Here is a 26,193-nt window from a genome sequence, read left to right on the forward strand (position 1 = left end):
CTATTTTGATTTTCATATAGGCCTACTTGTACAATGCTCAGGAAGTTTTCCAGAAATGGGGTGTTGGGGTCAGGGATATCTGATATTGTATTGATTGTTCTGGAGTAGAGGATACTTGTATCATTTTTCTGTCTTTAGTGGGTTCAATGGTTTGATATTAAATAAAATTTCTATTACTGATATTATATTTTTAGGTTAATCACTTTTCAATTGTTTATGATTTAATACTTGTGAATTATGAGAACTTACAAAAAAAAAACAGATTTAAAAAAAAGCCCATAAAAGAGGCACATAAATCAAAAAAAAAGAGGCAAAGAAAAGAGGCCTAATTTTAAGGCCCAAGGAGTCCTATGATGATAAAGCTAAAATTGAATAGCGCAAATTCTGAGGTTTCCTTTTAAAAAAAAATACCACAGGGGCGCCTCAGGGGTCTGCTACACCGCCATTGTGATTCATTTTGTATACTAATGAATTTCAATCCATTTTCCCTTGCTCCTTCACAAAATTCGCTGATGATGCGGCCCCTCTTGCCCTGTTCTCAGAGAGCTCAGACGTAAATGAGAATTTCAGAGAAATAGAACACATTGAAAAATACTGTAAAGATTTTTTTTTATATTAAATGTAAAAAAAAAAATGATAATCGATTTTCGAAGGGAAAAGAAGTAAAATGAAATCGTTTCTATAGCTGAAAATAACATGAAGTATTGCAAAAAAATGTAATACCTTGGTAGCCTACAATAGGACAATAAATTAAATTGTACTGCAATTGCAAATACTGATTATATCAGCAAAAAAAAAGGTACCAAGATATTACGATTTCTTAGCAACATGTCCTCATTTAAGGTTAGCGATAGGCGATGTCAATAATGGTAGTGTTGGGTTTTTTTTATCAATAAACAACAGATCAGGGCGATTAAAATATACCGTTTTGTCAGTCAAAATAGGCTTATCCCAGTATAATAAGTGATCAATAGACTTGAAAACCTCTTGTGGTGAGTATTTGTAATAAGGAAGAGTAGGCTATCCTTATGGATGAAATTATGTGTTAAAGCCAAGTATGTTGATGTATTAATATTACAACTTGGTTATGGCGACCTATGTAGGCAGATTGTGATAAGGCTGAACATCCTGCAATTATGTGTTCAAGTGACAAATTTCCTTATGGATAATAAAGATTATTATTATTGTTTATTATTATTATAGATCTATACGTCTGTGGTCTAAATATAGTTGTTCCATGGTTGTTCTATAGAGATAATATATCTAGCCCAATGCCGCGTTACTGTTGTAATCATAGACATAGAAATATATAGGTCTGTGATTATAATTTGGTCATAGACATATGTGGTTGTAATTATACTTTTTAGAACAACCACAGTTGCAAACTTTCGTTTCACTACCAAAACAAGTCGACATGGATGAGATCGAGACAGATATGGATTTGGAAGTGGTGGATAACAATATTAACACTATTTCTGACGAGGTTAGTTTCTTAAGGCAAGATGTTTTAAAAGGAAAATAAATCTAGACTCCAATTGAGTTTACCTGTATCTATCCCTTAGTGACACTTAGACTTAGTCTGTTGGGGCACCATGCAAGATTTGTTGAGCGTTACTGAGCGTTACTCCGTTCCGTTAGAGTTAGTGGTTAGTCTTACTAGTCTTACTACTACTCAGTCTTAGTCTTAAGAGTCTTAGACTTCACTTAGTCAACTTGGTGTAGTGACACTGACAGTGAGTAGTGACTGTAGACTGAGTAGTCTCCTCCATTCCGACCATAAAAGTCATTAGTCCGGGCATAAGCCATTTACACATTGACATTCCTCTCTCTTTCAATCATTCAATAGACATAGATTTTTAGCTTGCAGGCTTGCATTTTTAATGATTTTATTATCATAATTTTATGATAGTTAGCATACACTTCATTATATGATTATACTAATGCTTCATTATTCATAGAGTCCAGTTTATCTGAGTTATGGTAGACATAGTCATAGAATCATAGACTCTAATAACTCTAATATTAATTAACTTATTTCAGTGTGAATTATTTTGATAGAAAAAATGCAGTTTTACGGGGAATGAAAAAAAATATCCGGAAAAAAAAAGGGGGGGGGGGTAGACTAGTTGAGCTGACTAGGACTAAACGTTATAAATCTAGATCTAGTATTATAATTATTTATAATTATAGATCTAGATGACTAGATTCTAAGAATAATTATATCTGGATTTATCATCTAGAGTTACCTAGATAGATCTAGATAGTCTAGTAAAACTAACCACCAACTTTTTAATTTCATATATAAAGATCTATATTAATATAAAATTATAATCATTAAAATATAACTATTATAACCTAGAGTAGATCTAGTCTATAATATGATTTTATTTTGAAAGGAAAATGAATTGGCTACAAAAGTCAATAAGTGTTAAATGTAAGAAATAAAATAAATTTGTCCAAACAAATGTTTTTTTTTATCAAGTTTAAACAGAGCATGGAATAAGGAAATAAACTTTTATTTTAAAAAATTAAAAATTATAGCTTTTATACAGCGCTACTTTCATGCTCAGAGCACTATGGTCCAACCCAATTTGTGAACCAGTGGGCTGAGTGGGAGAAGGTTTCTCTGTGCTACCTTTAGATTCTCAGTAAACACAACTCTGCTCAAGTCAGGTGTTGATAAAAGTCATGTGGGATAAAAAAAAATTCATTAAAAAATCAATAGTTCTATATATTGAAAGATTTCACCTTTTAATTAATCATTTAATCCATAAATATTGAAAAATCTCATTTTATTAATTTAAATTTCATAAAGATGAACGGTAATAGTTTACTAAACGGGACTAGATGCTTAAGCATGGCTGAACCAACCGACATGTTTTTGTCATGTCAAAGATGATTAAGCTTTAGATGTTGACTATAGTTCTGCAGATTCTATGAGATAAAATGCCTGAAAGCTTATTCCTTGTAGCACTATTATACTTTATAGCTAGTTGGTATATAATAACTATTCTAGATATTTTACAAATTCTAGGTATCCCTCCTGACTGATGGAGTACGGCCAGCCACTACCGAGGAACTTGTTGAAATGTTAAAACTTGCTGGTACAGAAATGACTGTCAAATATTTAACAGGTGAGTGCATTTTTTTATCGTATCATTAAACTACAACTCTAAAAATCTACCATGGGGGTGTGGTGGCTGACAGGTAAAGCATTTGGCTTCAGAATCCCTGTGAAGACTGGGATTGTAAGCTTGTAGATTTTTAGGACACCCTTGAGTCCATGCAATTCTAATGGGTATTTGACCTATGTTGGGGAAGTAAGGCAGTTGATTATTTTGCTGGCGACATGACATCCTCATTAACCATCAGCCATACAAACAAATCCATTTATAAATATCATCTCCACACCATAGGTCGCAACGTCTCAAATAGGTACCTTTTCTTTTTAAATATATATATATTATATATATATAAAACTCATTTTACTTTCATGTAATTTAAATGGTACAAGCTTGTCTTTGTGTTCTTTACAGTAACTCTATTCAAGTCACACTTTCAGAGTGGGCAAAACCTTCTGGGTGGGTTAAGGTTTGGGGGGATGGGGGATGTGATAGTGAAAAATGTCTCTAACAATTTTCCTACTAATTTAATAGTTGATGTATATTGTTGGGAAAAGAATGACTAGCTCCTTGGCCACTTTGGGAAAACTCTATTTTGACCATTATAGTTGTTTATAGTATAAATAAATAAGAAAAAAATTTTTTTTTTGGTTATTAAACTAGAAAATCTTTTCTTGAACAATTAATATGTCTTGGGGTTTATTCCCCATTTACGCTCTATTCATTGAAGGTTTAATAAATTAATGTTTAGGAAAATTTTGCACACCATCTTGAAAGTCTAGATCTAAAAGCCATGCATTGGCATGAGTCTAGCAGATTTATAAATACACTTAACCAGGATTTTTTCTCTGGGTGGGTTAAAAATGTTCCTTTCCTTTTAAATCTAACATTCATTTGTTATTCAGAGAAAAATTGTCACTATTTAAGTTGTATAAAGTAGATATTGTCTTTTTTTTTTTTTTTTTTTTTTTTTTAAAGGCACATCATGTTTTTCTTTTTATTGAAACAACTTTTCAGTGATTCTATTGTCTTTTCACTTCTAGGGGAAGTCACTTTTGAAAACTTTTCCAAAGTGCTTGAAAAATCAAAGAAAAGTGTTGAGTCTAAAGCGCCCCCTGCTGAGAGACAGGTTTCCTCTACATATGCCACGGGGAACATACCAGCTTTTGATCAGTTGTTAGAGGAAGCTTCACAGGAGGATGTTGTCGATTATGAAGAGGATGAAGATTACGAAGAGGCCGAGGAAGCCAAGCAGGAACAGTTTTATGACAAAGATGAAGACTGGCTTCCAGAGAGCAAAAGTAAAAAAAAAAACTAGATATAAAGGTTTTGTCAGTAATTATAAACAAAGCGTATTTTTATCTTAACAGAAAATACTTTAAAAGATTATTGAAAACTTTTTTTTTTATCAGGTAAGAAAGGAAAATCTAAGGAAGAGAAACACGCAGGTGAAAGAAAGAAAAAAAAAAGAAAGGTAAACGTGTGCATATATATAATCATTCCTTATAGCTTTGAGTCCAATTCCATGCTCTGTACTTCTATCTAATTTTTTTTTTTTTCGTAGATATAGTTTAACATTATTTTGAAGGCAATTGCCTTAGGTCATTTCTGAAAAAAAAAAACTTTTTTTTTTATACAGCAAAGAAAGAAAACATTTGATGTGCCTAAAGAGCTGGCTGGTGTCAAGGGGCAGGCAATGCTTCTTCGAGCTCAGGGGAAAACAGATGAAGCTGTTAGTTTGCTGTACGAGATTATCAATAGAAGTAAGTTGTCCAATGGGCTGGGCACGTTTGGCTGAGTCTTTATAGTATAGTCTTTTAGTATCTTTCTTTTAACTTGGTCTTCGGTAATGCGGGGGCATTTATCTATTACTGTAAATAATTAATTTACTTATTAGAGTTTAATTTGTGTAATTAACAATAGCATGAACCAATGTACTGACACATGCATATGTGGAGGATTTTATGTCACAGATCAAAGTGGCTTAACCTACTATTGAATTTGTTTGGCGCCATATGAAAACTATAAGTATGTCATTACTCAATTGGTTCATGTAGATGAATGTAGTTTGGAAGGCTATGTTTGAAAATTATCTTGATGACACTAGAGTTAGTGGGAGGGCATAGAGGCTGAGTGGTTAAATGCTTGGCTTCTGAACCTGGGGTCCTGGGTTCAAATCATGGGTAAGACTAGGATTTTGAATTTCAGGATTTTTAGGGCGCCCCTGAGTCCACTCAGCTCTAATGGGTACCTGACTTTATTTGAGGAAAGTAAAGTTGGTTGATCATTGTGCTGGCCACTCAACTCCTTGATTGTTAACTCTTGGACAAAGAAACAGATGACCTTAACACCATTTGCCCTATAGATCGCATGGTCTAAAAGGGTAACTTTTTTTTTTTACTAGAGTTATTAAGCATTATAAAAGGAATGCAGCCTAATCGACTGGAGTAATTCAGTAAAGGTTTTTTGGCTTGTTTAGTTAATATCACCATTTCACTGAGCAAATATATTTTGTGTGATTGACATGTGATGGATACTTGTAGAATTATCCTTATTGGATTGACTACTAAAAGTGCTCAGTATATTCTTGGATTTGTTTTGTGGTTAATTCATTTGGAAATCAAGTTGTATGGTGACATGGAATCCTCTGAAGTTTACTTTCACCAGTCAGGATATGATCAACAAACAAATAAATAACTTGACATTGTTATTTTTAAGAGATATATCTGTAAGTGTTTTATGCGTGAATGTTGTTCGTATTTGCGACTATTTTTTTATTTTTTTTATTGTTACAGTAGTTATAATGAGGTGGATAATTGTAGTCCAGCTGAATTTCCATTTTGTTTGGACCAATAAAATTATCTATAAGTTGGGCTTTGATAGTTTATAATTGTAATTTTGAAATCTCTTGACATCAACTCATCTATTGTCCTAGTGCCCAAAGCTGCGATGCCATTTGAAACCCTTGGCAGTATCCATGAAGATAAAGGAGAACTGGCCCAAGCTCTCAAGGTAACACTGCTTATGTTAAATGTTAATTTTAACTGCTTATGTTAAATGTTTATGTTAAAGACTTAATGTCTTCAGCTGTTTCTTGATTTTAAAAAAATTGCCTGAAAGTGATTTTTTTTTTAAATAGTCATATCGGCAGTGTTGATTTATAAATACTGATTCTTAACAATCTCTTAAGATCTTATAAGATCTTACTTATGGATGTATATGTGTTGATGCTTGAATAGTAACTTAGCTAGACTGCATGGGCATTACATAGACTGCCCCCAAATAAAAATAATAATCTTAAACACTTTATAATAGTGAAAGTCTTTGTTGGTGTAGTTTCGGCCAGTTAAAAGCTATTCCAATATTGACAACAAATCTCTATTGAAATTCTAGTTCTACATGGTAGCCGCGAACCTTAAGGGCACACATGCTACTGAGTGGATGGACCTGGCGGAGATGTGCATTGCACAGAAAGAGGAGAAAATGGCTCTTATTTGTTTTTCTAAAGGTAATAAGCAGATTGTTTACTTGTAGTTGTGGTAGTGTATTACAAGCAGGTTTCACTCTGATTGATTTAGAATTCTGCACCATCTTTCAATTTTCATTGCTGTTGCGTGAAAAAATAGTTTTTCCTAAGCCTGCTCTCACATCCACGTGGACAAATGCCTGGTCGTGCTGTATGTGCACTGGATTGTCATTCAGTCATCTTGATGGTCCTCGGGTTCATGTCCTGTCCACTGCCATCCCCCGTCATCCCCATCTTCAGTTCTGAAGGAACATTTGAAACGTAATTGTTATTAGAATTTATTAGCATAACACCGTTAGTAAAATCAATGAATTTGGATACGCTTCAGGGCTGAAGACAAAAAAGTAAATTTGGAATAATACATAAAACACTGAACCATAATTTACAAAAACAAAACCCAATAAAATACCTAGAAAGACATAAAGATAAAAGCACATGTCTTATGCCATATTCTAGGACAAATTTCTTAGTGTCATTAGAGAATGGAATGGGTTATCTGAATCAGCAAGGAAAAGCAATGACTTAGCAGAGTTTAAGTCATTGATTAACATGTATGACTAGATTGGCACATGAAATGTGTAGGACATAGTTATTTTCTTTTTGAAGTAATGTTAAGTAATTGATAAGATAAAAAGCTATAGACACTTTCCAATGAGTGGGAAATAGTAGGTATAATTTTTGGGCAAATAAATTCATAATAAAATCTGTAACATATTATCTTCTTCTAGCCAGCTTTTTGCTGCTGAGCTGTGAGCTCTTTTGCAGACTGCACCAAAGAAAAATAGTGTGCTGTTCTCTTCAGTTGATCAACACTGCTGTACAGGGTTTAGGTTATGTTGGGCTGAAATTGTAGTAGGGTCTGCCTAAGGTGGATTGGGGGGAGGGCATTCAAAGAGGATATGGTTTATGATTTCATAAGGGTGGGTGCAGTGTCTACACAGGGGTAGGTGTGTCAGATTTATTTTAAGATAAGCTAGCATGTGACTATTATTTCAATAAGACAGGATAAGTTAATAAGATAGTTGACCTCGATGTGCACTTTTAACTAAAGAGAAAAAGAGCATGGTAGATTTTCTGAATACAAATTCTTGTTTTTAATATTTGAAAGAATTATTTGTTCTATTGTCCTAAAAAGCTTGTGTAGTGCACTAATATGTTCAATTTCCTTAAAAGAACTTTATGTTGTCATTTTCCCTTAATGGTTTCAATTGTTATCTGAAATGATTAGTCAGTTTGAAATATTCTTATTTATTTTATGTTCATTTTATGAAGTAATATGTTTTACACAAATTTGATTTACCATCACCTATCCATTAGTCTGTTGGACCGTTGGGGCACCATGCAAAATTCATCGACCGTCTTTCTCAATTCCTATCTGTGTTTTGCCTTAGTTAGAACCTCTTTCAATGGCAGGCTTGTCTATTCTTTTATGTTGTCCTCTCATCGTTTTGTCTGTCTCTTCTTCTTTTTCCTGGTACTGTTCCCTGAAGGAAGGTCTTTGCAAGCCCTGAAGATCTTGTAATATGGCCATAGATTTTTTGCTTGCGTTTTTTTACGATAGCAGGTCATCATACGGTCCAGTCGCTCCAATCCAATTGATCGGACTTATTTGATTAAACTGAATTTAATGATATTTTTTTAAAAAAAGATAGTTCCATCCAATCTTTACAAAGGCAGCTATATTCTGTACATTGATATCTTATATTGTCTTTAACTCAAGTTAAGATTACTTGTAATATTTCAGCTTTGAGAAATGCCACAACCAAAGATGGCAAGCTTGTAATCCTTCAAAGGAAGTGTGAGTTTCTGGAACCTTCAGTCATCAAAGTCTTGCAGTGCAAAGAACAAATGCTCCAGTTTATGGATAGGTCCGAGCCCAGAGCCATTCTGACATTTGCAAGACACATCGCCAATGTGAGTTACAAGTTGTACTGGTCATGGAAACTTATTGACATAGAACTAGTGTTGATAGTAACATTTGAAAAAAAACAATTCATAATATGAATTTCTTTAAAATAAATGGATTCCAACTTTATATTCAAATAAAACTGCTTCAGATTGTAATTGAATTCGACTGGATCCAGTTTGATCTGATCCTAATCAGATTAAATCTGATCCAATTGTATTCTCATTGAAAAAATATTTTAAAAATTGACAGCTATGGTACTCTATGAAGAGGCCTGAACAAGACTCTGGCCCTTAAACCCTCCTATGGAAGAAAAACTGTATGGAGAACTGCTTGATCTGGAAACCACTGCGCAGTTCATGTCAGATATAGAATTACTGATCTGAACTCTCCTGTATGAAAAATGATCACGATGAAGAAGAAAATCACTATGGCGATTAACTCATGACATTAAGGTTATAAGCCCGACACTATATTAATTTTGCTCCCAGTTTTGGCCATTTCCAGGCTTTCACCCACCCAATCAACTTACAATCTTGTCCCATTAAGGGATTGTAAGTAATAGTAAAAGTGAAAAAAGTAAAGTTCCCCTTTCAGACCTTGTGATCTCTAGGGGAATAGTAGGATTTTTTAAATAGTATTATTATTTTTTACATTTATTAACAAATAATTCTTAAATTCTTTATATTAGACAATAAAGAAAGCAACTCACAAAATGCTGGTTTACGTCATTTTCAGTAAAAATTGTATTTCTTTTTTCAAACTACACTCTACTTTTGAAATGTCACTGTCATCATTTGTTCATGTTTTTACAGGAGTTTTTAGAGAATGAGGATGAGAATGGAGCTATATCAGTGTATCAATACATTCACAGAGAATTTCCTAACGACATTGACTCTGAAGGTTAGGCTGAAAATAGAACAATTATACTAGTACTAGCAATTCTTCTAAAGTTTCTTACTATATCTTTTAGCTTAGCCTATGATAAAGTAACAATTTATCTCATGCTAGTGGCAACCTTTGAGCAATTATGATGAAATTTTGGAACGATAAGGATAATGTTTTATTGTTTTTTTGTTGTTGTTTTGTTTTTGTTTTGTTTTTTCAGTTTAGAACAACTAAGGGAAATTTGAATCATTATTATAGTTTTTTTTTTTTTTTTTAATGTAGCACTACTTTCGTGCTTATAGCATGCTCAATGCGCTATGGTCCAATCTCATTTGTGGACCAGTGTGGGGGGAGGGGATGTCTGGGAGACGGTTCTCCATGCTGCCTTTAGGCGCTCAGTAAACACAACTCTGCTCATGTTTGGTGTCAAACCTCGAGCCCCCTTCATAGCCAAGCCAAGGTTAAACGTACTTAGCCTCTCGACCACGCTTCCCCTAAGATCATAAGATGTAAATATTTTTAAATAACATAAAAAAGTAAACACCTGATATAGATCTGTATTCCTTTTATCCACTTCTTGACATATAATTAATTACTGCGGCATAATCATGTAAATAGTTAGCTTTGACGCTGTCAGTGCACCAAGTGAATAGAAAAATTTTCGACCACATATTTTATCAACTGAAAACTACGTGCTTAACTCTATGTGAAGAAAACATTTTTTATTTTTCATAGATGTCCATCATCTGGCAGAACTTTTGATGTCACAGAAAAGTTATGAAAAATGTATTGAGGTAAAATGGCTTGCTCATTTAATACTGTATTCTTGAAATTGAATAAGTCTTTAAATAGGGGCTATAGTTTTTTGTTTTTTATCTATCTTTCTATATGTGTAAACTTGTCTGGTCTGAATGAAGCATATTTAAAAAATACAAATTTTATAAATCTTTAACTTTCATCTATTTAGAATATAGGCTGACGTGAAACTTTTCAACATTTAGCTACTAAGCAGTTGTCAGAAACCATCTCCCCCCATCCATAAGAGAAAGGATATAAATCTGTATCAGTTATTTTTATAAAAAAACTAATAAAACCTATCAAAAACCTTCTTTTTATAATAAAGAAAAATAGAATTAGGGAGTAGGGTCATATTTCAATTCATAAATAGGCCTACAGAGCTCAAAAACATTAAAATCTCATGTTAGATTTAGTTGCCTTCTGATCTCCTGTTTGACTAGATGTAGCATAATCAATACTGGATCTAGCATCGATTTTCTCTTCATTTTCACTACTATCTGTCTCAAATGGCTCTAAATCATTTTCACTACTATCTGTCTGAAATGGCTCTAAATCATTTTCACTACTATCTGTCTGAAATGGCTCTAAATCATTTTCACTACTATCTGTCTCAAATGGCTCTAAATCATTTTCACTACTATCTGTCTCAAATGGCTCTAAATCATTTTCACTACTATCTGTCTCAAATGGCTCTAAATCATTTTCACTACTATGTCTCAAATGGCTCTAAATCATTTTCACTACTATGTCTCAAATGGCTCTAAATCATTTTCACTACTATCTGTCTCAAATGGCTCTAAATCACTTACCCCAAACATTATTTCCTTATTCTACTTCTGAAACTTTAATATTCCAATTAAAATCTCATTCAATTAAAGCCTAAAAGTGTTCCATTTTAGTTCGCTAGCAAAAATAAACCCACATAATTTTCAAAAAAAATCTTACTTAGGTCAGAGTTTGTAAAGGTATAAATTGTTATTTAAAAACTAGCAGTGCATACATAAACAAAAACCCAAAATTGGCAATTGTCTGCGACTTTAGTTGTCTACCAGTTGAGGCGACTCCCTGGGACTCTAGTTGTGAAATGGTGAAGTATGTTGTCACATTTAATTTTTTTTTTTTTTTTGATTCAATTGAAATAAAGTAATAAATATAGGTCTAGACTGGTTGTGCTGAAATTAGTTTTGTGCTTTTTCCTTTTGTCTGGCACATTGCAAATGGTATGCAAAATTATTTTTTGGTATGAAATAGTATTTAGTAAATTTAGTCAAATTTATTATTTATTTTTTTATATTTTGTTGGGGTTTTTGGAATAGAAACATTTTTAAAAGTCTAATTTAGTAAACATTTTAACTTAATTTATACACTGTTTTATACATCAAATAAAACATGGTGACTAGGTAACTTGTGCTGAGACTCTGATTTAAATACAGAGGACTTGCACAAGTCCATCTCTCTCTCTCTCGCCATTAAGCCCATGATTTTCTGGTAGAAAGACTATGACTGGGTGTCTGGGGACAAGTTTGGATGCAATGAATGACCATGAACTTTCTTGCCCTTGAAGTACCACCATGATCTTCTGGGGGTCGTCTTTCCATACATTTAGTTTTATTAGGATGACATTTTGCTCTAGCTGCTGCCAAGTCCAGTCACAACATGCTGGGTTTGACAAAACCACAGTGTCGTGGACACATCAGATACCTTCCACTTGTTTAGCTGGCCAGCCAAAGCCCTTTCCAGAGTGGGACCAATGCACTTATTGCAGGGACTGGATTATATGACCGGAGGAGTAAAAACAATTATGATTTAAATATGGCTAATGAGTCTTCAAACTTTTCCTTTGCGTCAGTGGATTGTTTGTTGTCAAAGTTGACATTGTGAAGTTACAAACACTATATTTGAAAAGCAACTAACAAAGAAACATCATAGCACTCATGATTTCCTTATAGTTGAATTCTCACTTTGACAAATCATTTTCAGATTATTATACAACATTGTGGCGTTGAAACAGTTTTCTCTGGCACCACTCCATCATCGGAGGAACTTGCAATGACAATAGAGAAATTTAGTCGTAAGGAAGTGACATTGGACAGGTAATGATTTAGAATTCCATGGTCAAATTTCTGATTAGGTGACCCTATTTATATATTCAGCAATAGCAGTAAATTGTTTCTTTCAAGTTCATAAAATGTCTTTTATTTCTTAAATATATACTTATTACTTTTCTGTTTTCTATATTTTTTTTATAGATCTAATCTATTGGTTAAACATAGAATTATCGTGGCCTAAAAAAGAAGGCAAGAGTAATAATAGCAACATTTATATTTTTTCTTCAATTTTTTTCTGGAGTTAATCTTTCTTCACAAGCTTTGTCTACAAAAAAAATAATTTTTGAAATGATTATTATTATAGCTTTTATATAGCGCTACTTTCATGCTTATAGCATGCTCAGAGCGCTTTTGGTCCAATCTCATTTGTGGACCAGTGGGGGCGAGGGGGGTATCTAGGAGTTGGTTTTCCATGCTGCCTTTAGGCGCTCAGTAAACACAACAATATTTTTACTTTGAAAAGGTGAAATGTTAACTTTTTAATAATTCTTATTTGGCTTACTGTTTTCAAGCACTGGGCTTACAAACCGACATTGTCCATTTAATTTGGCAAAGGCAAGGACTTTAAAACAAAATCTTTTTAGTCTTGTATAAAATCTAAATGTCAAGTTGTGTTTTGTCTCTGCTGCTGATTAGATCTTCTCTTTGTTTGCTTCAGGTTGACAGTTCCTCATTTGATGCCAATTGACTTAAGGTCAAAACTAGTTCAATGTATATTGTTAACTAGGTCTTTATCTTCACTAGATATATTAAAGGTAAGTTTGTTTTTATAGGCTTCAGACATTTGTTCAGGATTGAAGATTATTTTGTTCTAGCTCAAACTTCCTGCAAGACAGCAGGGGATGCAAGCGGGCGGGGTTGAACTCAGGGTTATAGTACATTCTACACAACCTGACAGCCATCCCAATTTATTCAGAAAATTTTCTTGACATTTTTGTATTTTGATGAATTTGACAATTTAAAAATGTTAATTATTTTTGAGATAAATGATATTCCATAAATAATTAACAATTTTATTCTAAATCCTAAGTGTGTAGCAATGTTTAAATTTATGCAGAAAATTTTCTTGACATTTTTGTATTTTGATGAATTTTGACAATTTAAAAACGTTAATTATTTTTGAGAAAAATTATATTCCATAAACAAGAAGACTATATTTCTACATCTAGGAATTAATCAACAGTGTTATCGAGCCTGATGTGGAGCACTATGGAGATGCACACTATGATATAGCTGAAAACATGGTGGAGTGTGGTTTTCTAGAAGAGGCTCGGCCGATATTATTTTCCTTGACGAATTCACAGAATTTCAATAAAGTAAGAAATGTTCAATATAATGAATGCTCCCTGACAACACAAAATGTTTAAAATAAATTATTTTTTATAACCATTACTTAACAATATTATGATCAGTGGAGAGAGATGGTCAACATATCATGTGTGGTGCCCCGGTTAGTCTATAAGACTAAAGGACAGGTGTAGGGGAACAATGTAATTAGGACTCCCTTAGCATGTCTATTTGCCAGCTACTTTGGAAATGTTCATCAGTCTGCTCTCTAGCAGGACTAGGTAACAACTGCCCATAATACATTTCACTTCCTTACTCTAAAACTCAGAGGTTTGTCTCGTGCTTTCATCATGATTATTATAGAGTGTGAAGGCTACTTTATTTGAGTGTTAGATGTGAAGATCTTTCATTTTGTTGTAAAGATGTCTTAATAGGATTGTGTTAATCAGACTGCTCTTCTGATATTATGATTTAGTAAAGATTTCTATTTCAAACATCTACTAAACACTCAAACAAGACCTTCTTGGGGAGATTCAAATACAAATTGGATTTAGTAATTTAACTCTTTATCTCCTAACTGATGATACCAACGTTGATTCCACCAGAATGTGGTAAATAATTACGGAGAGAAAGAGTTAAACAATGAAGATCCTTCAACAATAAATACAAAGCTTTCATTCTGGAACTAGGAATCACTTGAACAAAATACACAAGATACAATAAAATTATACAAGTTAACTATCTTTGTCCAGGTTTGTCATACTAGTTACAAACTCAAAAAAAAACATGACTTGACTTTATGAGATTCTAATTACAACTGACTGTCTTTGTTCCAAAACTTCTGCATCTGTAAATAAGCCATGCCCATCACATCATGACGTCATTGCTGTTTCCTTTTATGGTCATTAGATACAAACAATTGGAGAATGCAGGCCAGCAGCTGGTTCTTGAAAATAAGGAAAATTAAAAATAGACTTTGCTAGTCTCTCCTATGTGGCACAGAGTGACTGGCTATCACTCTAAATGTCACTCTGAGGTTACAAAGAGGGTGTGACAATTAGTGTTTGGTGAAATGTTTATTGATACTTTTAGGCGCTTCCGCAGTGTCAAATGCAAACAAACCAAATGGAAGTAATACTTAACAAAATGTAGAATCCACTAACACTAAAGCCGAACAATTAATAGAAGTTAGTCGACACTGATGCTGAATATCAAACGAGTTTAATACCAATGAAGGGAACCATCGAATGTCAGCTACGTTCATAAAAGTCTATTTATTTCTACAATCACATGAAGGCCATCTATTGATGTCGACTTCTATTTCGTTCTAACTCTAAAACCCTATCCTTCTTTTAAAGCCACATTATTCTCACTGAGTCAAAACTTCCCCTATTTCCGAAACAAATAATTAATTTCTAAGCGTGCCATAACAATATAAGTGGAACTTTATATATATTTTTATTTCACTGCTTATCATACTTGCCAGGCCGCTGTGTGGTTGACTTATGGTCAATGTTTGAATGCACTGGGGGACATCAAGGAGGCTGCCAAGGCTTACACTCATGTTGTGGAACTGGCTCCTGGACATTACAATGCAAGGGTCACTTTGTCCTCACTCTTGCAACAGATGGGTCAAAATGACATAGCCCTGGATATATTGTCGAAAGGTAGGTAAAAAGTCTTTTTTTTCAAACCTTTACATTTACATAAAACAGTTTTTCAATTGCTTTTAATAGTCTGCATAATTTCGCAAATTTTATTTGAAACAAATGTATGATGTATCAAACAGGACCAACAGAGGAAGGAGAAGCCACTGCTGATCAGTTACTACTTATGCACAAATGTCAACTGCTTCATTCTCAAGGGAAACTTAATGAGTTCATATCGACCACCAAAAAGTTGCTGTCTTACCATATCCCAGGACAACTGAAGCCAGATTTTATAAAAAGTAAATTTACATTCTCTGCAGTAGTTTTGTTATTTGTACATTCTGTACATCAGTGTTGTACATTTGTTTCTGTACCAATATCTAATATCTTTGTAAAAAGAGACAGTGCTATAAAATTCTCCCTACTAGAGTTAAGAGCATAAAAAGAAAAATAAAGTTTCCCCTTTCATACCTTGCGATCTATGGGGCAGATGATGTTAAGGCCCACGGTTAATGAGTGTGTCATGTGAGGAGGGGCTTTAAAAGGTGGCCCGGTCTTGGACCTGAGTGATACCTTGATTGAGCTAAAACGTGTCGTCACAGCAAGCACAGTGACCAACCACTTTTACTTTTCTCCAACTAATGTCAGGGTTAGGGTAGACTCAGAGGGTTCCTAAAGATCCCGAAATTAAAAATCTTATTCTTCACCAGCATTTGAACCCTGGAACCCAGGTTCAAAGCCAAATGCTTTACCGCTCAGCCCCTTAACCTCCTCAGAGCATATCTCAATGTTTATGTTTCCTCATTCGCAAAAAATTCTCAAGTCCAGACCGCATACCACATGACCGGCCAGCCATATTAGGATCAACATTTTTTTTTAAAGGGGGTAAGAGGTCATTAATGAAATTTCAGAGAAGGCTAAGACTTTCGGCTGAAAGAACCCCCCAAAAAAGTTGTGCATGTTTTTATGTGATTGTATGAATCATAAGTGAATTTACTGTCATCAATTTCAATTATTAAGTGTATATTTGGAGTAAATTCACTAATTCTATCTGTGTGATTCAACATTTTGTCAAAGGATATTTGATAGTTATGTGAATCAAAATAGTATCTCAGGACTCTGTGTCTGTCATTAACTCAATGTAATTAGCAGATTTAGAATTTAAAAAAAAATAATTTGTAACTGGGATAATAAACAGCTGCAATACTAAGCGTACTGACAGTATTAAGATATACATGAACACAAAATTAGATAAAAGTCTCAATTTCTGAAGACATTTAGAAGAAGACATAAAGACTGGAGAAAATCATACTCTTATTTTCACCTAGTAAATAAATTCATTGTCAAAGTTTTTTTTTTTTCTCTTTACTAACAGTTATGTTGGCATTGAGAACAACAAAGAGTCGCCATAGTTTGCTTTGTACAATGGCTGGTAAAAAAGTTCAGACAGGTGAGTCCTCTTTAATTTTGTCAAGTGATTCATTTCTTTCTTCAGGCAGCCTCCTATGGCTGCAATGTGTTAGTATGCAAGGCAAAATACAGGACACTATAGAATAATATAGGATACAAGACTATATACAAAAGTATTTACTAGACTATTTATTTACTGTTCTTATTGCGCCGGGTGGCAAGCTCTCTACATTGAGCATGGTCATAGACAACTCTTCTAAAAAGATGCACTATCATGTTATCCATGGATTGCCTTGTTTTCACTTTGCTTTCGGCTTCCATGTTATGTCTGATTTTGGAAAAACTTTTTTTTTTTGTCTAAGAATATGTCTCTCAAATTTCATATGATGTTCGGTCACTTTCACTCGTGGGACAAGTGCCATTGTGGGGATGGACTTCTCTATTGGTGACATGATTTGGGTATGTTGTTATTAAGGATCCTTGTCAGCCATTGGTGCTGAGCCATGTTTAATCTCTTTTCAATCATTATGGATGACTTCCAAGTCCTGCAATTGTAGGTGGCCATGGTAAAATGATTGTATTGAGATAAGAGTCCTGGTCTCCATGCTGACTGACTTTTTTGCCAGATTTGCTGTAGCTTTTTGGAAGACTGTTTCAGCTTTCCCTATTCTATTCAATATGAAATATACTTACAAAGCAATATAAAAGACTGTTTACAAGAATTTATACAAAGCTATATCATATGCTTGTTGTGAGCTCATTACTTCAAATTTAGCGTCAAAAGAACATTGTCAAGCTAAAGCTTGTAGGTCAAAGCTATTTGCAAAAATGTGATGTTGCATGATCAGGAGACCATGAGTGCAGATCCACATGCATGAGTTAAGTGAAGAAAAATAGGCAGGAAACTAGAGAGGAAGGCTGAAGATGGCGTGTGCGTGGGAGGAAGGTTATAGAGTTTTGGGACGAGATTTTAAGGAAGGAAGTTGAAGTTTTGCTAGTCAGTTGTAGAGAGTTACCTCCGGGTCAGTTCGATTAGGAATGAAAGCTAGAAGTCTCTAGTTTAAAGTAAAAAGTTGATTAGCTTTATTTGATCATCATTAACATCATTGTATACTGTCTATATATTGTTTGGGGACGAGATTTTAAGGAAGGATGTTGACGTTTTGCTAGTCAGTTGTAGAGAGTTACACTCAGGGTCAGTTCGATTAGGAATGAGAGCTAGAAGTCTCTAGTTTAAAGTAAATAGTTGGTTAGTTGTTTTATTTGATCATCATTAACATCATAGTATCCTGTATACTGTCTACATATCGTTTGAAGTTTAAAGGAATTAAACTCAAGAAAATTATATACGCCCATGTCACTTATTGTATCTTAGTTGTAATTATCTTAGACTAAAGGCACCTCCGAATCTGCTTGTCACATGAAGGGAGAAGGAGAGGAAACAAAAGTCTCTTCAAACAAACATTCTATTGAAGAAGGAATTTTTTATATCAAATTATGCTGTACAGGACAGAAAGTAGTATTTTAATACCTTTTATTTTGGGGATGACGTTGTTATGAGAATTTTTATTTGACAGAAAAAACAGCTGAAGCGGAGACAGCGGAAAACAAAACTGCGAAAGAAATGTCAGAAGGAGAAGCCAAAAAGTTTAGAGCCTCGTTATGGGATATTTTTTTCAAGGTGAATAAATTTTTTTTTCTTTAGATTTTTAAAGTTTTTACGTACTTTTTTTTTGCCTCACCTGAAACCTTGTTTAACTTTACAAGCCCCGAGTCCCTAGATATAACTTTCCACTATGGCTGAGCTCCTAAGAGTCACGCTTCTCCTTTTCTTACTGTTTCTAGCTCTGGATCTGATCTATTTTTCTTATTAGTTGTGCCGTCACGTTCACTATAAATGGAAGTAAAACTAAAAATGTAGACTTATTAGAGTTTAAATCAACTCAAACATGGGTTAACTTTAGGCTTATAACAAGCCCAGACCTAATCTATACATGCCTGATTCAATGTTAATCCAAATTTTCTGAAAGTTTTCACATAAATCCTCACTAATTTGATGTAATCACTTGCAGTGATGGAGGCAGCCATTTGGAAGGGTTAATGTAAAAGTTTCACCACATTCCATTTCTTATTTTTTAGATTCTGATGCGGTTGTTCGAAATAGGGTAAAAAAATTTGTCTCTTCTCATCACAGATGTGTAAAGCTATGTACGAGAAAGGCATGACAGAGGAACTCCACGAGACAGTCACGCTTGGTTTGATCTGTAAACAGTTTTCTCGTGACCATGGTATGGTAAAGGTGAGCTCTGACTTTATCTTTTCACTCTTGTGGATTATTTCATTGCTGAGTATTAAAATTTGTTTAATTAGCCTCAAGATGGTTTTAGCATGTTAAATTAGCCTTGAGATGGTTTTAGCATGTTAAATTAGTCTCAAGATGGTTTTAGCACGTTAAATTAGCCTCGAGATGTTTCTAGCATGTTAAATTAGCCTCGAGATGGTTTAGCATGTTAAATTTGCCTCAAGATGGTTTAAGAATGTTAAATTAGCCCTGAGATGGTTCTAGCATGTTAAATTAGCCTCGAGATGGTTTAGCATGTTAAATTAGCCTCGAGATGGTTTAAGAATGTTAAATTAGCCCTGAGATGGTTCTAGCATGTTAAATGGACCTCATTCACCAATCATAAACAAACAACATTTAGTCACGTGATCTTATTGATAAGACAACGCAAAAAAACGGTCACGTGACAACCATCATGAATTAAACATGAGATCGTAAATTATATAGAAGAGATAGAGAACCACGTGGCTAAATGTTGTTTGTTTACGATTGGTGATTGAGTTCCATTAGCTTTGAGTCCAGGGATGGACAGCTGAGTGAATGGATCATGTCATAAAGACACAGAGAGCACTTCATAGTCTCAGGCTATAAAGTTGTGTCCAATCAAACATTGTTTTTAGAATGTTTTACATGTTTCAGAAGTTCCTTCAGAGTTGAAGATAATCTACTTTCTAGTCCAAACCTCCCACAAGATGACTAAGAATGTTTGTTGTAAAAATGTTTTACATGTTTCGGATGTTCCTTCAGAGTTGAAGATAGTTTACTTCCTAGTCCACACCTCCCGCAGGACGATGGGGGATGGGAGTGGGCAGGATTTGAACCATCGATAAATCCGAACGACAGTCCAGCGCGCAAACCGCACGACCAGGCAGCCATGCCAGGCTGGGTATGAGCCGGGGACCATCGAGATAACCAACTTTAACAAATTGATATTTATATACTTTGCACACTAGCACATCAATGCAACACCACTTGTGTTTACATAATAAGTGGAGTTCCTAATGTGTCTTCCCTCATCAACACTTGTCCTGTTAATTGTATAACACAAATATTCTACATGGTGTCACAAGTGGGACAGTACAACGTGCATTCCACACCACCAGGCAGCCATCCATTTTATCTAACCCGTTTGTTAAAGATGGAAGATTTTTACTGCATTTCATCTGAACCCACAGTTTCGTCATGCTTAATGTTACAACCTCAAAAAAAATGGTGAATTTATACTTGCGGATACTTCACCAAACAACAGATTATTATTATTATATTACATGATATATTTTTCTAGTTGTAATATTTTTAAAATTTTAGGATGCTGAATTCTTGTGTTTGAAAGTGGGTCCATTGAATTTGAATCTCTACCACTTGGCCAGAAGTTTCATTATAGAGGTCAGTGTGTTTGCATTTTGTTTGAGTGGTTTGAATGTATTCACAACTTAATTGATTGAGATGGTTAAGAATCAAATCAACCCACTCTTTCTGAGTAGTTTGCATATATTTTCAACTTAGAATCAAATCAACCCACTCTTTTTTTTTTGGTATTTGCTGCTGGCAGGAGAAAGAAAAAACGCAGGCTTACAACTTGTATTGTTACATCATGACTAAACTGAAAGAGGTCACAGATCTGAGATTCGCTGTCAGAGCTTTAATGAAGGTATTCTTATCCTAATTTATTGTAATTATATAGTTTCAGTATTCCTCACTAATCTTCGGACTTAAAGACAAGCCTTATTATTATTATAGTTTCAGTAGAAATACCAATGCATTATTAGTGCTTCTTATTATAAACAAAAAATTATTTATTCCAAAACAATGTTTGAGAGAAAATGTTTCTTGTGTCTATGATCAGAATCCTAACTGTCTTGCACTGATTCTATTGAATGGTAATGCCAGAATGATCTCAGGGACTTACAAGCAAGCTTTGAGTAAGTTTTTGTGTTTCCTTAATGACACAAATGATGAAAAATACATTTTTTGTTTCGTTGTTTTCAAAAACATTTTGTAATTTATAAAGCTGCTGTTAAATATTCTTTTTTTTTTTTTGGTCCTCTACATAATGTGTTTGAAGCATAATTTGAAGATTTTATTATCTATTATTTTCTTTTTAAATTTAAAATAGCACTTATCTGTACCTGATTGTTTATGTTTCATGACACGTGTAGCGGAGTATTTGTCAGTGTTGAGAAAGACGCCAGATAATGACATGGCCCTGTTATGCTCAGCTTTATGTCTGGCCCACATTGCCTCGCAGGCATACTCCACCAGGAAAAATGCGCTGATTGCTCAGGTACATTTTTACCTTTTCTTCTTTGGCATGATATAAAAAATTAACATTCCGTCATTCAAAGTACTTGACATTAGTTGGGGAAAAGTAACTGAAACGGATGACCTTTACATCATCTGCCCTGTAGACCACAAGTTCGGAAAGGGGAACTTTATTTTTTTTTTCATTCAAGGTCAGAGGCTACTTATGTATGGTTCAGATGCTAAAATTGAATGTGATATTCTAATGTTACAATGGTTTGAAGGGGTGAATAATCGTAACAATTTCAGAAGTTAAATCTGATGACCCAGTAGCTGATTTGCTGGAGATCCTTGTTGCCAACTACTTTATTAGGTGTTGAGGTTCAGTATCTTCTATCATTCAACTAACTTTCATATGTTATGACACGATTAGAACTTTGGCATGAAAAGTTATTTGTTTTGTTGAAAGGTTAAAGCTATTTACTTAGAGGCAATGACAGAACTAGTAAAACCAAGACTAGGATTGAAATATATTGACGAATACTTTTGGCAGCTTCAGAGAGAGGTCGCGGCTTTATTTCAATTAAACTGTTCCCTTCATAACGTATTAAAATTCTAGTTTGACTGACATCCTTCATCAACATTGAGTACTCTCATATTGTTGACCTATCATTTGTGTCAGTTAGGTTAGTTGATTTGTTTAGGCTTATCTGCACATGACACAGTGTCGATTGGCCTAACACATACCATACATTTGATAAATCAGGTTTGATGATAAATTGGTTTAATTCTATACAAGAATAATTTGATAAGTAGAATTCGTGAAAAAATTGAACGCACACTTTATTCTAAGTTCAAATTCAACAATGAATTCGTATAAATAGACTTAACATAATGCTTGAAACTTACTGACCCTAATATAAACTTGCCTCCCCTATTTATAGTTCTTCAAGCTGAGGACCAGTTGAGACCTGTGATGTGGCAACGAGCTATGGGTCTCTACTGCCCACAGGTTGCAATGTTGCATCTCTATCTTCAGACCTGGCTGGTCTCACCATGAGTACACCACATAACCTCTAACCATTAGACTAGTACCCAATGCAAAACCTGATGGTCTTTGATTTGCATTCTTTCTGTCAAAGTTTATCTAGAAATGAACTGATGGAAGAAAGTTTATCTGGGTTTAACTTTTAAGAGTTACCACCACACATACACAAGTGACCTTAACCACACACACACAAGTGACCTTAACCACACATACACAAGTGACCTTAATCACACATACACAATTGACATTAACCACACATACACAAGTTGCCATTAACCACACATACATAAGTCACCACACATACACAACAGTTATCTGAATAGAATTGTAAAGATACACCAGATAGTTCTCTAATTGTTCCATTTTGTAAAGTTGAATAGTAAGTTGAGATTCGAATGTTTTTGTATTGTACACAGGTGATTTGTTTTATGACGGCTTATAAAGAGATGCGTGGGGAGTGTCAGGAAACTTATTACAACATTGGTAGAGTCTTACAGCAACTCAGTGAGTCTTTGGTGTTTTTTATAATTATAAAACAGTCTTAGACTCTTGTGCTTAAAGTCTTAGACTCTTGTGCTGATATCTTCAAATTATAGAACAGTCTTAGACTCTTGTGCTGTTATCTTAAAATTATAGAACATTCTTAGACTCTTATGCTTAAAGCTTAAAATTATTGAACAGTCTTAGACTCTTGTGCTTAAATCTTAAACTTATTGAACAGTCTTATACTCTTGTGCTTAAATCTTAAAATTATTGAACAGCCTTAGGGTCTTGTTCTTTAAGGTTAAAAGTATAGAACAGTCTTAGGGTCTTGTACTGAAAGCTTTACCTCAAAACATGTAAACTACTAACCAGTAAGCTGGATGACTCAATGACTCTCACTATAACCTTACCACTGCAAGCTATTTTCAGTGTTCTCATGCTTATAGCACATGATATTTGAAGCCAAACATTTCTCATTCTTAATGTTGAAACAGTGTTGGATTTAGGGCATCTGCAAATGAATTATTAAATTATTCGTATAATGTGTGAAATACCTCCCCTCCAATGCTATTTTGGTTATCAGGATATCAAAATCAAGTACATGAATTACCTCCCTTCCGCATAAGTTTTCTGTATTTGTTGACTACTTCTGTTTTGTATGTTACAGATATTCCCTATGCTGCTGTGTATTATTTCAAGAAGGCCCTGGAGTTTCCTCCCTGTGTTGCAGACGTAGAGGTACAAAGAGTGTTCACTCATAGACTACACCTCAGCAGTTGTGTTCTCACTATTAATATGTATTCCAAGTTGTCACTGTAAGGCTCACCTAGTCATGGGGGCCGTTTCTTAGCCAATACAAGCACAGTGGCTGAACCGTAAAGCACTTGACTTCTAAACCAGGGGTCCTGGGCTCAAATACTGGTAAAGACGGATATTTTTAGTTTTAGGATCTTATGAGTCCATCCGGCTCTAATGGGTGCCTGACATAAAATGGGGAAAAAGTAAAGATGGTTGGTCATTGTGCTGCCCGCATGACACAATTAATATCCAAGGGCCACAGAAACAGATGACCTATAGATTGCAAGGTCTGAATTGGGAACTTTTTTTACTTTCATATAGAAGTAACATACATATAGAAGTAACATACATATAGAAGTAACATACATATAAAAGTAACATACATATAGAAGTAACATACATATAGAAGTAACATACATATAGAAGTAACATACATATAAAAGTAACATACATATAGAAGTAAGTAAAAAGTTCCCCTTTCAGACCATGCGGTCTTTAGAGCAGTTGACCAGCAGGTTGCTTGTGACCAATATAACGACGAACTGCCTTTACTTTCCCTAACTAAAGTCAGGTGCCCATTACAGTTGGGTGGACTTTAGGAGCACCCTAAAAATCCTGAAACTCACAATCCCAGTCTTCACCGAGATTCGAACCCAGTACTACTTGTTCAGTAGCCAAGCAACCGCGTCCCCAACAAATACATTTAGTCTTTTCATTTGTTTTACTAATTTTCAGAAAGATAAAGTTCAGCACTTTTTAAAAGTCATAAGACTATTGTCTAGTTAGAAAGTCAAAAGACTATTTTCTAGTTAGAAAGTCAAAAGACTATTTTCTAGTTAGTCATAAGACTATTGCCTAGTTAGAACTTGTTACAGATTGTCATCCCTATGTTCTCTTAGTATCATCTGGTTTGCTATTCTACCAATAGGTTAACACTTATTGACTCATCATGTTAGCTTCACAAATATGATGGTTGATAATGTGCAAGGGAAAGTTGGAAGCCTGCTTGAAGCCATCTGCCAACCCTGCAGGCCCTGAGGGCTAAAGTTGTAATAATATTCCTTTCTGAAAGTTGCTTCTCATAGTTATAAATAAAACTGATCAATAATTTTTGTTTGTCTCTCCCCATCAGGGTACGTTTGATCTTCAGCATGAGATTGCCTACAACCTGGCCTTGATTTACCAGCGTTCCAATAATCTCAGCCTGGCCCAGTACTACATAGACAATTATTGTATTGTTTAATCTGTACATTTGTGATGTATACTTTGAATGTACATATAAATATATTTATTAATGATTCTTGTATATAAAACTTCCTGAAAGAAATGACAAATTCTTGTTGGCATGATTGATTTTTAAATTGTTTTTTTATTTTTTTCTGTTTTGCTTATTTTTCAAATCCAGCTTTTCGATCAATCATAAAAAAAAAAAAAAAAACATTTGTGTATTTTTATCTATAACTATTAAAATATATAAATGATTATTTTTACTTATATGATAGTGAGATGAAAGCTGAGCTGTTTTAAAAGTTCTTTATTTCTTGATATGTGGAAGATATTGGATAATGGAAGATGCTCTTGAGGGCTATGAAGGTACTGTTAGCATTGGAGGAAGAAGAATTACTAGCTTGCGCTTCGCCGATGGCATTAATGGCCTAGCAGGGACAGAAGAAGAACTAGCTGACCTGGTGATGCGCATTGACAAGACTTCCGCAGCATATGGTATGCAAATAAATGCCAAAAAAAACAACTAATTATGACCAATAGCCAACAGGGCTTTAAAAGAGACATCAGTATTGGAGGTGAAAAGCTGACTAGTGTTAGCAGCTTCAAATACCTCGGAGCTATTGTCTCAGATGAGGGAACAAAACCCGAACTACTGGCCCGAATAGCACAGTCCACAGCAGCCCTTTCAAAACTTAAAATAATATGGAAAGATAAGGGCTTAGCCCTCGACACCAAAATCAGACTGATGCGCTCCCTGGTCATGGCCACATTTTTATATGCTTGTGAATCTTGGACGCTGACTGCAGAGCTAGAGAGGAGGATCCTAGCATTGGAATTGAGATGCTACAGAAGGATCCTAGGTATCACATTCATTACTGCTATTGTAAAAAAAAAATGCAACCTAAAAATCCATGGCCATGTTACAAGCTCTTCGGGCCTCCCAAAGACCTTCCTTCAGGGAACAGTACCAGGAAAAAGAAAAAGAGGCAGACAAGGAAAGCTATGGGATGACAACATAAAAGAATGGACGGGCCTGCCATTTAAAGAGGTTCTAACTAAGGCAAAAGACAGAGAGGAATGGAGTAAGATAGTAGACGAATCTTGCATGGTGCCCCAACGGTCCAACAGACTAAGGGATAGGTAAAGGTAAAATAATACACGTGTACTTCTGACTAACAAACGTACCCTAGTCATGAACATAACCGTGACAACAAATATAAACTCTAATGAAGATTCACAATGCCGACTCATGAGCATATAACTTGTTTATTGACAATGTAAGTGAAATACAAGTACAGTTCTGGCTAACGAGAAATTCAAATTAATTAATATCCAATAGATCAGTGATGCCCAAAATATGG

At 34.5% G+C, this 26,193-nt stretch overlaps 1 protein-coding gene across 1 annotated transcript; it reads left to right on the forward strand.

The window, feature by feature from the left end:
* The first annotated feature begins 1,340 nt into the window (after positions 1-1,340).
* Positions 1,341-24,932, forward strand: LOC106058855 (general transcription factor 3C polypeptide 3-like). The gene is made up of 25 exons (XM_056030992.1): positions 1,341-1,483; positions 3,035-3,134; positions 4,166-4,423; positions 4,535-4,596; positions 4,762-4,885; positions 6,058-6,134; positions 6,516-6,630; positions 8,393-8,562; positions 9,370-9,457; positions 10,178-10,236; positions 12,221-12,333; positions 13,007-13,103; positions 13,518-13,664; positions 15,122-15,302; positions 15,425-15,583; positions 16,660-16,734; positions 18,272-18,375; positions 18,889-18,993; positions 20,344-20,421; positions 20,588-20,686; positions 20,882-20,957; positions 21,195-21,319; positions 22,741-22,828; positions 23,475-23,545; positions 24,738-24,932. The coding sequence occupies exons 1-25, from the start codon at positions 1,415-1,417 to the stop codon at positions 24,846-24,848; spliced, it is 2,751 nt and encodes a 916-aa protein (XP_055886967.1). The 5' UTR covers positions 1,341-1,414; the 3' UTR covers positions 24,849-24,932.
* Positions 24,933-26,193: the final 1,261 nt, after the last annotated feature.

This window comes from Biomphalaria glabrata, chromosome 5 (assembly GCF_947242115.1).
Source record: "Biomphalaria glabrata chromosome 5, xgBioGlab47.1, whole genome shotgun sequence".
NCBI lineage: Eukaryota > Metazoa > Mollusca > Gastropoda > Planorbidae > Biomphalaria > Biomphalaria glabrata.

Excerpts from the sequence above, each read along its gene's own strand:
- LOC106058855 (XM_056030992.1), top strand. The coding sequence starts at position 1,415 with ATGGATGAGATCGAGACAGATATGGATTTGGAAGTGGTGGATAACAAT. Across the intron at positions 18,376-18,888 it reads TATGGGATATTTTTTTCAAG|ATGTGTAAAGCTATGTACGA; the intron begins GTGAATAAATTT and ends TTCTCATCACAG. Across the intron at positions 21,320-22,740 it reads AAAATGCGCTGATTGCTCAG|GTGATTTGTTTTATGACGGC; the intron begins GTACATTTTTAC and ends TATTGTACACAG.